Genomic DNA, 13,541 nt, shown 5'->3' with positions numbered 1-13,541 from the left:
GTGGAGAGCAATCTGAGTTGCCCAAAGAGTTATTAAACTACCCATACCCCTTGACCTAGTAACACCACTACTGGATCTATTTCCAAAGATGATTAGGGAAAAAAAAGAAAAGAACCTATATATTCTAAAATATTTATAGCCCCTCTCTTTGTGGCAGCAAAGAACTGGAAATAGTGGGTATGCCTATCAAATGAGGAACGGCTGAACAAGTTATGGTATTTGATTGTGATGGCATACTACTGTGGTATAAGAAATGATGAGCTTGTTGATTTTAGAAAAACATGGACAGGATTGTGTGAAATAACGAAGAGTGAAATAAGCAGAAACACAAGAATGTTGTATGTAGTAACACCAATATCTTCATAAGAACAACTTTGAGCTAATAAGTCATTTTGACTATTATAAATACCCAAATTAATAAGAAAGGGCCTACAAAGGAAGACGCTGTCTGTATCCGAGAAAGAAATGATGTCTCTAATGGTAGCCATCTTTAGGGCCGGGGAGCAGGGAGAGAAAGAAAAAAAAAAGAAAGAAATTTACAAAGTAACTTTATTACATATTTTAAAGGAATAGCAAGGTGTACATAACAGATAAGCAGTTTCATATGCAATCATCTTTTTATTATTCTACTATGGAAATGGTTGCTTTATTTCATAAATTAAAAATTGATAAAATTTATAAAAAAAGTGAGTAGAATTAAGAAAACATTGTACACAGTAACAGAATATTGTAATGATAATGATGAACTGTGAAATACTGTAATCAAGACAATAATCCAAGATAACTCCAAAAGACTTATGATGAAAAATGCTGTCCACCTCTAGAGAGAGAACCGATGTACTCTGAGTGCTGAGTGAAGCATACTTTTTTTCACTTTATTTATCTTGCTTTTTTTCCCCCAAAGTGGCTAATATTGTAATGTTTTGCATGACTTCACATGTATAATTAATATTATATTGCTTGCCTTCTCAATGGGTAAGGAAGGGGAGGGGGAGAGGGAGAGAGAGAGAGAGAGAGAGAGAGAGAGAGAGAATTTGGGACTAAAAATTTTTAAAAGTGAATGCTAAAAATAGATAAGTAAATTTTTTTTTAAAAAAAGAGTAGTACAATACAAATTCATTTATCCAATGTTCTAATTTATCCAGACTTCCCAACTTCCACCTTCCCCCCAGCAGGAGGGGGGAAGGGAAAAAAAGAGCAGGGTCAGGGCAGGCAAGGCTGGAACATGGTTATGGAATATGGCAGGAAAAGATCTGGAGAATAAAAGGTCACATGACTAGAGCCCATTTATCACTATCTAGATTTCAGATTTTTGTAGCTCCAGATCATGATCAGATAATCTGAATATACAAGGCTGTCCTATACTTTCATGTGTTTATAATCTCTTTGGTTTCTGAAGAATGCAGGAAAACTCTTTTTAGATTCAACACTGAATGAACATTCTTCCCCAATACAAACAAGTTACAAGAACTATTTTATAGAATGGAATTCTATAATTTTAATTATCTATATGTTGAACTAGGGTATTTCCTATTAATTGTATTTAGGCATAAATTTCTCAAGTATGGTTAAAGTATCCTGCCTTACAACAGCTTACCTTGCTCAAAATCATAGCAAGGACTAGAGAAAAAAGGAACATCACTGCTGGAGAAAAAAGGAATATTACCATATAGCTTCTTATTCTTATAAACACTTCCATATGGAAGCCTTAAATTTAGATGCTGAATAACTGCATGTCCACTAAAAAGGAAACTTCGTATAATTCAGGAAAGATAGGCCACTCCATTTTCCAAATAATAGTTATTAAATCAGCATTAGAAAATAGCTTTCTACATTAGTTTTCATTAATTTCCAATTCTGATCATGACATTTGGACCTGTAGTTTTACAAATGAGGATAAAGAAAGCCAAATTTTTATTTTTATAAATTCTTATTCAAAATTTTGGCTCTATCATCAAAAACAATACTCACAGTATTTAGTTTCTAAGCTATGATTGGTTCAGCTATATCATATGAACTTCAGTAAGTCATCAGTCTACATAATAATACATATTCAATATAATAATACTTATACATGTAAGGACCTGAGGTCTGAGATTTATAAAGAAACAATGCTGAAGTGATACAAGATAATCATCTCATCTTCATTATTTGTTATACTAATTTTTCTTATTACTACCTGTCTCAATTAAAAGGCTGTTATTACATATAGAAATTGTACACACAATTTGGGCAATTGGCTCTAATACAGTTATCTCAATAAAGACAAGGCCCTTTTCACTAAAAACTAAGCCAAAGTCAGAGTAAGACCTGAACAATGTCATGCCAGAATGAGAATATCAAAAGGTAGAAAAATACTTGCCTGTTTCAAAATTATCCTGTAGTTTCCTTATATGAAGTTTTTTTTCACATTTCTATTAAAAAACAAAACCAAGCCATCAATAATTAAGTTCTTTATACTAATCCAAAAACACATTCTAAAATAAGTTAAGTAGGAAGGATTCATTACTAATGATAAAATTTTCAAATTAGATACTCCATGACAATAATGTTCCCCCAAAACAACAAAACCCAAACCACCTCTTATTAATTCTGTCAACACAGATTTAGTTATTACTAATAAAGAATAAATAGTATGATACACATTTAAATTGAACTTTCCTTGGTTCCAGAACTAGGAATTTTAAAACATCACCCATGAGCACCGCCCCTGCAGTCAGGAGGACCTCAGCTCAAATCCAGTCTCAGACCAAATACTTGACACTTACTAGATGTGTGACCCTGGGCAAGTTACTTAACCCCAATTGCCTCACAATAAAAAAAAAATCATTCATGATGTCCACTTTATGAAAATCTAATGCACAAAACTATGAAATTTTAAAATACATGATTATTTGCATTTTTTCAAAAGAATTATTTAATCTACCAAAAGAGTCAAAAGGTTTTCCTAGTGAATTTAAAATAAGCATTTAAAAATGTATTTATAGGAGCTTTCTCAAGAATATTGTCATCTGAGAAGCAGTGCAAAAAAATAGTAAGACTCAGAGTGTAGAAGTCCTGAGTTCAAATCCCATCACTAGCATACATTGGCTGTGTGACCCTGGGAAAGCCAATAAATCTTGAAGTACCCCAGGCAATCTCTAAGACTAGAAGATATATTAGCAATAGTTTCTTCATCTGGTAGTTCCCTATACTAATGATTTCGTAACGTTATGAAATATCATAGATTGATAGATCAATAGACAGATAAATAACATATACACATGTATACATACACACATATATATATTTTTAAATCTTGCTGTGAAATACCAATCATATTTTGTCACACACACACAGTCCCAAAATTCTTAGTGCAAACCATTTTAAACTGCACTAAGACTCTTAGCGCATCATGTTAATGCTTACGTAGGGAGATAAATTATATTGTGCAACGTATATATCTCTACCAATATCTACATAAAAAGGGCGTAAAATCCTACATTATATTATAGGATGCCTAACAGTTACAAAGCACTTTCACCTGAGCCTCACAAAAGAGCAACTTGCCAAGGTCATTAAGTTGTGGATTCACAGAAGCAGTACTCTTCCTACTATGCTGGGCTCCCTCTCAACATAATGTAAATTTGGATAAACATATCAGAAAAGCTTTTCCTTCCTTCATCACATACCACCAATGACAAAGGGCCCATATTAAAATTAATATTGAAACAAGGATGCTCATGTGTGCAACTGACTAATTCAGGAAAACTGTAAGGGTCACCACAGAACAAGACCTCCAACTTATCTTTTCCTCAGTCAAACCGAGAGTAAAATCCATACTATAAATAGAGGTAGTGAATACATATAAGTTAATACAATTCAGAAAACTTCCAGGGAAACAGGTATTTAAAGCCTGAATATAATGTTGTTATATAATGGATAGGCCCACAAAACCTGTCATGTGTCAAGTGAAATATTAATGATATACACACCCCAAAAAACGCTACACAACATTTAATAAAGCTTAAGTAACTTCCCATGTCCCACTCAAAAAGAAGATGAATAAAAACTGTCTTATCTTCCACAGGAACCAGACATGTGTAATTAATTAGCCTAGTCAAAGTGGTATCTGTAGGGAGGATTTACTTAGCCTCAGAAAGAAAATTTGCTCCATACAGTTCTAATTGTTATTTCTACTAGGTTCCCAATGCTATTTTCAAGACTTGCTTGAGCAAGAGATAGTCAATGACCTCAGCAATAGAAGGCAGAGAAATCACAGAAGAAAATAAACAATAATAATAACTCCCCACCTTTCACTAAACTAAATTGTCTTGGTCTTTCTGGCATTGATCACTCTGATTCATAAGTACTTTTTTACCAACTTACACACATCACACTACATCACACACCACAAGTTTATGATGCCATTTGACTGTGAGCTTCTTAAAAGCAGGGAACTGTTTTGTTTTGTTTGCCTTTCTTTATATCCACTGTTTAGCACAGTGCCTCAGAAATAGTGTGTACTTAATAAATGCTTCTTGACTTGGTTTTCTCTGGGCCATCTTTCTCCTGGTCTGACAACTTTTGGTTAAAGATTTGGCAGGAGACACCATGAAATGAAGAAAGGATACCAGGTAGATTAGCTTTTTCCTCCAATGTTGCTCCACAATATACTGGGACCCTCTTGGTAATGCTCATGGTTGTAAGATAGAACTAAAACCCATTTAACAGGCTAACTAACCCTATAATTTTTTACCAATATAATAATTATATGTCAAAAGACATTATATGACTAGCAATGTATCTAAACTCATGTAACAAAAGAGCTATTGTTACTTTCATTCTTAAAACAGATGACAGTTCAGGAATTTCAATTGTCCTCTTGCCCCCTAAAAAGTAGAATTTCTAAGTGAAATATTTTCTATCCTCATATATGCAAAGAAAATATTTACTTTAGACAGAATAGCTCAAAGAACCTTGTCAACAGTACATTAAAAACTTTGTTCTTAGGTTAACCACTGTAGTTTAAACCAGATCACTATCACTTTTCCTCTTACCAATGTGTGGTTCTGCTGCTTAGGCTGCTGACTGTGAACTACATTTGTTCTCTTCTTTTGGTTAGGGGAGTCTTGATACTGTTTTCTGCCATTTCCTCTCACATTCTGATTCTGCTATTCCAAAAAGAGAAATTAAATTGAAACATGCATCATTGCATAATAGGGGAAATATCAAATTAATGCCCCTATGAATCATGAATGTTTATTCAATTGTGAGAATTTAGCAAACTCCAAAGGGATTTCACACTATACTGTGAACTACAAGATAAAGATATATTTTCTTAGGACAGCATTTCCCAAAGAAAGATTCAAGATTCCCAAAGATCTGATATAGTGTATATATAAGAGCATGTATGAATCCTTCTAGAATCTTGACTTCCCTTCACCTCTGCCACCAGATTCTAGTTATTAGACAAATGAAAGAAATGCATATGTATAAGAAACAGAAAAGGGATTTAGAAATTTTAATTGGTTGCCACAAGGGACCATTTGGGAGAAAGAACTAAGGCAATTTTGCTATGGTCTCATAACAATCTAAGAATTACAAAATGTGAAATGTACTAGAACTGGAATCACCCAGCTCTACTTCCTCATTTTACAGCTGAAGACAGTATGTGGAATAGGGAGTAAGACAAGAATGTCCTGTATAAATGACTAATATCTATGCCCACAAATGAGATGGGTTGTTTAAAAATGTTCAAGACTCCCAAATACAGAACAGACTACATTATCAATAACATCAGCGTGAACAAATATTGCTCTGAATGACCTCCAAATTGTTATAAAGCTGAAATATTAATTTTTTTTCTGAAATCAGAGTAAATATTTTAGAATTAAAAGTCTTAAAGTTAAATTAAATGGATACGGAAATTTTGTTTATTTAAAATTGGAGATGTTGAAATAGTAATTAAAAAACTAAAACATTCCCGTGAATGTTTAGCTACCACATTGACACTTTAAGATAAAGTGTTTTTCGCTGATGCTAATAAAATGTGGCTTACCAAAAAGACTTCTTTAATTTTAATTCTTTAATTTTAGATTAATTCTAAAATGGAAATTAAAACCCAAGTCCAACTTGGTTATGATAAACAAAATTGTCATTTTCTGGGCTTTTACAATAGTACCATCTGTTGTAAGTTTTTAAATTTGGCTCCAACAACACCATTTTATCTGTAGGAAAAATCATGTAGCCCAGCCAGTGAGCCTATGGAATTTAGTTGACACTTCTGATAATTAACTCAAGATGATTAACTGGTTAAGGGTAAATTCTGGCTCCATTTTAAAATAACCATTCAGGGGCAGCCAGGTGGCACAGTGGACAGAGCACTGGCCCTGGAGTCAGGAGGACCTGAGTTCAAATCCAGCCTCAGACACATGATACTCATTGGCTGTGTGACCCTGGGCAAGTCACTTAACCTTGACTGCCTTGCAAAAAACAAAAACAAACAAACAAAAAATAACCATTCATTCGACTAACTCTTATCTATATTGGATTATCAATTTACAACTAGATCTGATGTGATTTTTCTCCTGTTACTTTTTGACATGTAAATTTCTTTCCTCTACATTTGCCTGCTATTGGTTTTACAAGTTTATCTTTGAAATGTAAATCTTTACCTCTTACTTTCAGCAGTTGTACCTGTTTTACTCTGATGTAATTAGCAACTAAATATGCCTTACAAGAACTTTGTCTATTGCCCAGAAGTAATTTAGAACCCTGAGCAGGGCATAATAATAAAAGCTGGTTTGAAAATGTCTGCATGTTGACAAGTATGACTGGCAGCAATACCTATCAACACAATCACTGGATATTTCCATAAAACACCCTTTGCTCCTCATAAAAGGAAGACACTACCCTTCTGTTACACATGTAATCTTACCCTGCAACCCAACTCCCACTTTCTTTCTATTACTGAGCTAGAAACATAAGAGGCATATTCAACTTGCTGGTCACAGACAAATGGCTACAATTAATTACAGACCACATCCAAATGTGGTACGTCCAAAATGTCTTGTGTATCACTTATCTATCCTGTCCTTTCCATTTCCACTGCCAATATGTTCAGATCCTTATTACATCTTTCCAAGACTACTTCAATAATCCTCCAACCAGAAGCTCTGACTCTGTTCCCTCCCCATACCATTCAAATCTACACAAAGCTATCTTCTTCAAGTATATTTATCCTATCTTGTTGTTGTCCTTCGTTTTCGAAGAGGACCAAAATGCCATCACTATGCCAGAGTCAAGTTTTAGTGAGTACAACTGTGGCTGATCAGACCAATACGAGCTTGGAATGTTCTACCACAGGTTGTACACAAATAGTCCATGTGAACCTTTGGGGTATATTCTTTAAGTTTGCGTATCTTGCATTTCTCTTGAGCTACCTCAATTCTACTTTGCTCACAGAGCACAGCACCTTCTCTGATGAGGGCATGCCATGCTAAGCAGTCCTGTGCCAGTGTCTCCCATGTCACACAATCAATTCCAAAGTTCTTAAGAAAGACCTTGAGAGTATCCCTGCATTGCTTCTGCTGACCACCATGTGAACACTTGCCCTAGGTGAGTTCTCTATAAAATAGTCTTTTTGGCAAGTGTACATTTTGCATTAGAACAATGTGGCCAGCCCATTGGAGTTACACTCTCTGAAGCAGAGTTTGACTGCTTGGCAGTTTAGTTCAAGAAAGGACCTCAGTGTCTGCTATCTTATCCTGGTAGGTGATCTTCAGAATCTTCCTAAAACAATTCAAATAGAAGCAATTCAGTTTCCTGGCATGGCGCTAATATGCTGTCCAGGTTTCACAGGCATACAACAATGAGGTCAGCACAACCAGTTTGGTAGTCAGTTTAATACCTCTTCTCTCCCATACTTTCCTTCGGAGCCTCCCAAACACTGAGCTAGCTCTGGTAATGTGCGCGTTAGCCTCATTATCAATGTGTACATCCCTGGAAAGTACGCTACCAAGGTAAATGAACTTATTCCCAGCATTCAAAACTTCTCCATTTGCTGTAACCAATGGTTCCACATATGGATAGTGTGGTGGTGGTGACTGATGGAGCACCTGTGTTTTCTTGCTGTTAATTGTTAGACCAAAATTAGCACAAGCAGTAGAGAATCGATCCATACTTTGTTGCATCCTGGCTTCAGAGGCTGCATTGAGTACACAGTCATCTGCAAACAGAAAATCATGCACCAACACTCCCTCCACTTGGTCTTAGCTTGGAATCTTTGCAAGTTGAAGAATTTACCATCAGTGTGGTAACTAACCTTGATGCCACGTTCATCGTCATTGAAAACGTTTGACTACATGGCTGAAAACATCATGCTAAAAAGCATGGGAGTAAGCACACAGCCTTGTTGCACTCCACTGGTGACTGGGAAGGCACGAGAGCATTGTCCATTATCCAGAACCTGGGCAAGCATGCTGTCATGAAATATCAATGATCCATTCAAAAAACTTTAATGGCTTTTTATTACCTCCTACATGACATCCAAGTTCTTCAGCTGGGATCCACAGCCCTCTACTATAGGGCCCTAGTCTCTCTCTTCACAGGCCTTATTCATTTTCTGAACAGATCTTTCTCTAGATAGCTAGATGAACCAAAACTAAATACATGTTATTAGCCATTACTTACCTGTACTGGATTTATATCAAAGATGAAAAAGTTAAGTATTAGGTATCTTCCCTACAAACAACAGGCTACTAACATATTCGCCTTTGTAGGCAAGTCACAGCTTTGCAAACTAATTCTTTTAAGTTCTTTAATTCAGATAAGATTAGGAAACAAAGGGTTCTGAAGGTCAAAGTTTCAAAGGTCTGAAAACTTTTAAATGCTGCCCACTTACCTTTGTTTTTAAAAGATCAGATATGTCAGAATGATTACTGAATGGCTTCTGTTGCTGTGATTGCCTGTGCTTCACCCACTGGTCACCTGGAGAACTATCTGGAAACAACTGCTGGTTGTAGCGAAATTTAGATCTACTATACACACCAAACCAGAAAAAGAAAAGAAAATCCAGGTTAGGGAAACTTGTTTTTAGTATAATATAAATCTACTATACACAGCAAACCAGAGAAAGAAAAGAAAAGCAAGGTCAGATAATTTTTAAAATTACCTAATAAAAATTAATTTTTTAAATTAAATTCAGCTTACGATTAAAGTTTAAAAAAAAGTTTTTTTTAAATTAAATTAAAACACGCTCCCACTTCAATCCCAGAGAAGAAGTACAAAAGAACCTAATTTCTTTTTTTGGCCCACACTTTTGATTTTATCAATTTAAGGTAATTCCTAGTAAGAAAACTCCTCTATAAGTATAAATCATCAACTGTTTTGTAACCTATAATCTTCTTTTTTTTTTTTACATGAAGCAATTGGGGTTAAGTGATGTGCCCAGTGTCACACACCTGTAACCTATAATCTTAAAAGAGTTGCCCAAAATGTTAAATGTCTTACCCAGGATCAAAAAGTCAGTCAGATCAAAGTTTGAACCCAGGTCTTCTTGACTCTGAAGTGAGCTTTCTATTCACTATACCACACTGTCTCTCTAGTAAATAAAATTACCAATAAATATGAAGTCCCTTTTTGTGCTGCCAGAAAGAAGGAAGGGGCTCCAATACAGGCTCATTTTTGTCTTCCATTGCTTGGTCCACCCCCTAATAGCAAACACTCAGAGCATAATAAAAATTAGTTTCTCTTTTATCTGGAGACAAAATCCATTACAGAAGTACATACAGCAAGCAATCAAAATTTAAAGGCATAACAGAAAAACTCCTGAGTTAATAAATCCATTGAAGTAGCAGAGACAGAGGAAGAACAGAGGGGATAAATTCACCAGCTTCCAGTTGCAACCACAATCAAAGAAACCCACAAAGTTATATCCAGACACATCTTCCTTAAGTGGAACAGTGAGCCAGACACAATTCTAATTGTTCATGACTATGCTCAGTTCAGGGGTAGGTAGGTGGTGTAGTGGATAGAGGGCTGAGCCTGGAGTCAGCAACACTTAGATTCAGATTTGGCCTCAGACTCTTACTAGCTATGTGACCCCTGGGCAAGCCACTTAACCGTGTTTGCCTCAGTTTTCTCATCTGTAAAATGAGCTAAAGGAGAAAAAGGCAAACCACTTCAGTATCTTTGCCAAGAAAACCCCAAAAGGAGCCATGAAGCGTCAGATATGACTGAAAATGACTAAGTAACAACAACAAAAAATGCTCAGTTTGGGCTAAGAACCCTTTACTTGCAATCTGCTGGCTTCTGAAGCTGCTTACATATGCAATCCTGGGACCCTTTTCTTCCCTTGGGGCTCAAAAGTTCCCAAGCTTCCCACTTTTCACCCTTAAATATCTAATATTAACGGAATTTTAAATGTAGTCCGGACAGGTCTCTAACCTGTGAATACCTGGAGCCGCACAAAGCAGGCAAGGGACATGAGCGCCAGCAAGTAAGTAGCAGTTTAATTACTTTCAGAGTGAGGAATGTTCTACATGCTTAAGAAATGGCACAGTTTTTATATATAAATCACAAGTGGGAAAGGGGAAATCATTTCCAGGTCCTGACTGGTTTCCCATGAGTGCAGGACAATCTAGGTGTTCTGGAGTCCTGTGACGGGAGGAGGTTCTACGATCTTTGATTCACTATACTTAACATACACAGGCACAGGAATGTGGTGATTGTGAGAGCATTGTCAAGGGTTTAACTGATCATTTCAAACTGTATTATAAGTTTCTGACTCCCAAGACAGAAGAGGCAGCTCTGAGAAATCTAAATTATTGGTATACTCATTACATATATCATATTGATTAATATGAAAATCATAATTCCCTTCACAGACTCAATGCCTGGAATGCACTCCCTCCTCATCTCTGCCCTTTAAAATCCCCGGCTTCCTTCAAGACTCAGTTCAACATCACCAGATTCTACACAAGATAATTCTTGATCACTGATTTCCTAAGAAGCAGTTTGGCATAGTAGATAAAGTACTGGACTTGAGTGAGGAAGACCTGATTTTGAATCCCACCTTAGGTATTTGCTTGCTTGTATGACACTGGGCAAGTCACTTCCCCCTCTCAGCTTCAGTTTCCTCATCTATAAATATGGGATAATAATAGCACCTACACCTCGAAGGGTTGTTATGGGATTATATAGTCCCAGTCAGTCAACAAGCACTGATTAAACACTGTATGTCAGGCACTATCCTAAGCTTTGGTAATACAAAGAAAGACAAAAACATGGTTCCTTCACTCATGGACCTCACATTCTAATGGAGGAGCCTACGAAAACAACTATGTACATATAAGATAGAGACACTGGAAATGGAAGGTAATCTTATTGTTTTTGCATGAGTAAATATTTTTAAGATTTATTAGTACAAGATCATTGATTTTTTTTTACATTCATATTAAACATATTTTCACATTAGCCATGATATAAAGAAGAATTAGAACTAATGAGAGGAACCATGAGAAAGAAGAAACAAAACAACAAAAGAAAAGGAGAGCAAATAGTATGCTCCCATCTACATTTAGACATGGAAGGTAATCTCAGAAGGAAGGGACAGGGAGAAGGGGAGAAATGTGACTGGAAAAGGCCTCCCAAGATGGAATTTGAGCTGCATCTCAAAGGAAGCTAGAAATTAGAAAGAAGGAGGAAGAACCTTCCAGGCAAGGGGTTCAGCTAGTGCAAATGCCCAGTAAGGAGATGGGTGTCGCATATGAAGAACAGCAAGTAGGTCACCGTATATGAATAAAGTACATGTAGTGTTGTGAAAACCTTCCAATGCTATAAAAATGCCACCTATTATCCTTATCCTTTTCAAAAACTGCCTTGTAACTATCCTGTATATACATATATATGTATATGTTTGTCTCCCCAGATAGAATTTCAGCTACTTGCTTGAAAGCAGGGGCTTCTTTGTATCACCGAGTTCTAGTATTGTGACTGGCACACAGAAGGTGCTTAAAATGTTTGTGAATTGACTGAACAAAGTAGATTATTTATTTTCCTTCTATAGCTTTACCATAACATGTTTGGCTAGGACATAATTTTGTTTTGTAAAAGACTGTGTTGGCCTCTTTCTTTGTTAGAAGAGGACTGGGAGAAGCTATACCACTTTCTGTTATTTAAAAAAATCTTACTAATATATTCAGGTTTGACACTCAAGACACATTCCAAACACTCCATAGCATATATTCCCAGGTGTGAATTAAGAATACCTAAAACAGTCTGAATGTTAGTATATACTACTTTTACTTTTTGATAGTTTATCAATTTCATACAGAAAGGATGTTCACTTTAGAATTACTAATCTAGTATAAATACTGTCCCAAATTTTATTGTCATTTAATGTTTTCATTCACATTGTTATAGTCATTATACTGTTGTCCTTTCACCTCTACTGCCACACTCTCCATCAATTCACACAAGTTTTCCTATGTTTTTGTGAATTTTATGGCACAAATATATATGTATTTTATGGCACAAAAATACATCTATTACACATTGATATACCATAGTCTGGCTATTCCCCAATTGTTAGGCATATAGTTTATCCCCATCTATTAGCTTTTACAATTAGTGCTGTTATGAATATTTTTGTACATTGAGTCTTTTCTTGCTGTCAACTACCCTCTTTGAGATAACCTCAATAGTGGAATCTCTGGGTCAAAAAAGATGAACAGTTTAATAATTTTTTTTACATAATTCCAAGTTTATTTTCAGAATGATTAGATGAACTCACAGCTCCACCAGCAATGAATTAGTATCCCTGTCCAGGATAGTGAAGCTATACTATATGAAGCTCACTGGAAGGGAATGGACATGTTTAACCTGGAGAAGAAAAGATTCAGAGGGGCCATGACAGCTAAGCTGTTCAAATATGTGAAGAGCTCTCAAGTGGAAGATGTAAGATTAAATTGGACCAAGAGGGCAGAATCAGTAGCAACTGACAGAAGTTACAAAGAGGAAAAATTCAGGCTTGATGTTAGGAAAAACTTCTTAAAAATTAGAGTTGTCAAAAACAGAACAAGTTACATTAAGAAGTGGTAGGTTCTCCTTTCTTAGAGTTCTTCAAGCAAAGGCTCAATGATCACTTATTGGGTATACTAGAGTAGAGATGCTGTTCGGGTATAAGTTGGACTAAATGGACATTCAAGTTCCTTCCAACTCTCATAGCCCTTCCAGAATTGACTTTTTCTATCTTTTAGTATTTTTCCTAATTTGATAAATATTAGGTAATACCCGAATTATTTCAATGTGTACTTCTGTGATTATTAGTTATTTTGAACAGATTTTCAGATGGTTGGTGCTAATTTGTATTTCTTCTTTTGAAAACTATGTTTTCAGATCACTGGATATTGAGAATCTCTTTTAATTTTATATTTTATCCAACTTCCTATATAGATTTTGGTGGCTGAACTTTTATTAGAGATTTTTAATGCAAAGATTTTTTTCCCACACACTCTATCTTTTCTTTTTATTCTAGTTGCATTAGTTCTACCACTTTT

At 35.6% G+C, this 13,541-nt stretch overlaps 1 protein-coding gene across 6 annotated transcripts in view; it reads right to left on the bottom strand.

The window, feature by feature from the left end:
- DCP2 (decapping mRNA 2) overlaps positions 1-13,541 on the bottom strand; it is an 81,897-nt gene that overhangs the window by 11,722 nt on the left and 56,634 nt on the right. For 3 of the 6 annotated variants that reach the window (XM_078152824.1, XM_078152825.1, XM_020980073.2), the window contains 3 exons: positions 8,885-9,020; positions 5,040-5,153; positions 2,363-2,414 (listed from right to left, as the gene is read on the bottom strand). In XM_078152824.1, coding sequence (XP_078008950.1) covers positions 2,363-2,414; positions 5,040-5,153; positions 8,885-9,020 — 302 coding nt within the window. The remainder of the gene's footprint in view (positions 1-2,362; positions 2,415-5,039; positions 5,154-8,884; positions 9,021-13,541) is intronic. The other 3 variants (XM_020980076.2, XM_078152823.1, XM_020980075.2) reach the window with 3 other exon arrangements.

This window comes from Phascolarctos cinereus, unplaced genomic scaffold (assembly GCF_003287225.1).
Source record: "Phascolarctos cinereus isolate Bilbo 61053 unplaced genomic scaffold, phaCin_HiC Scaffold_4;HRSCAF=312, whole genome shotgun sequence".
NCBI lineage: Eukaryota > Metazoa > Chordata > Mammalia > Diprotodontia > Phascolarctidae > Phascolarctos > Phascolarctos cinereus.
This window is presented reverse-complemented; position numbering and strand designations above follow the sequence as displayed.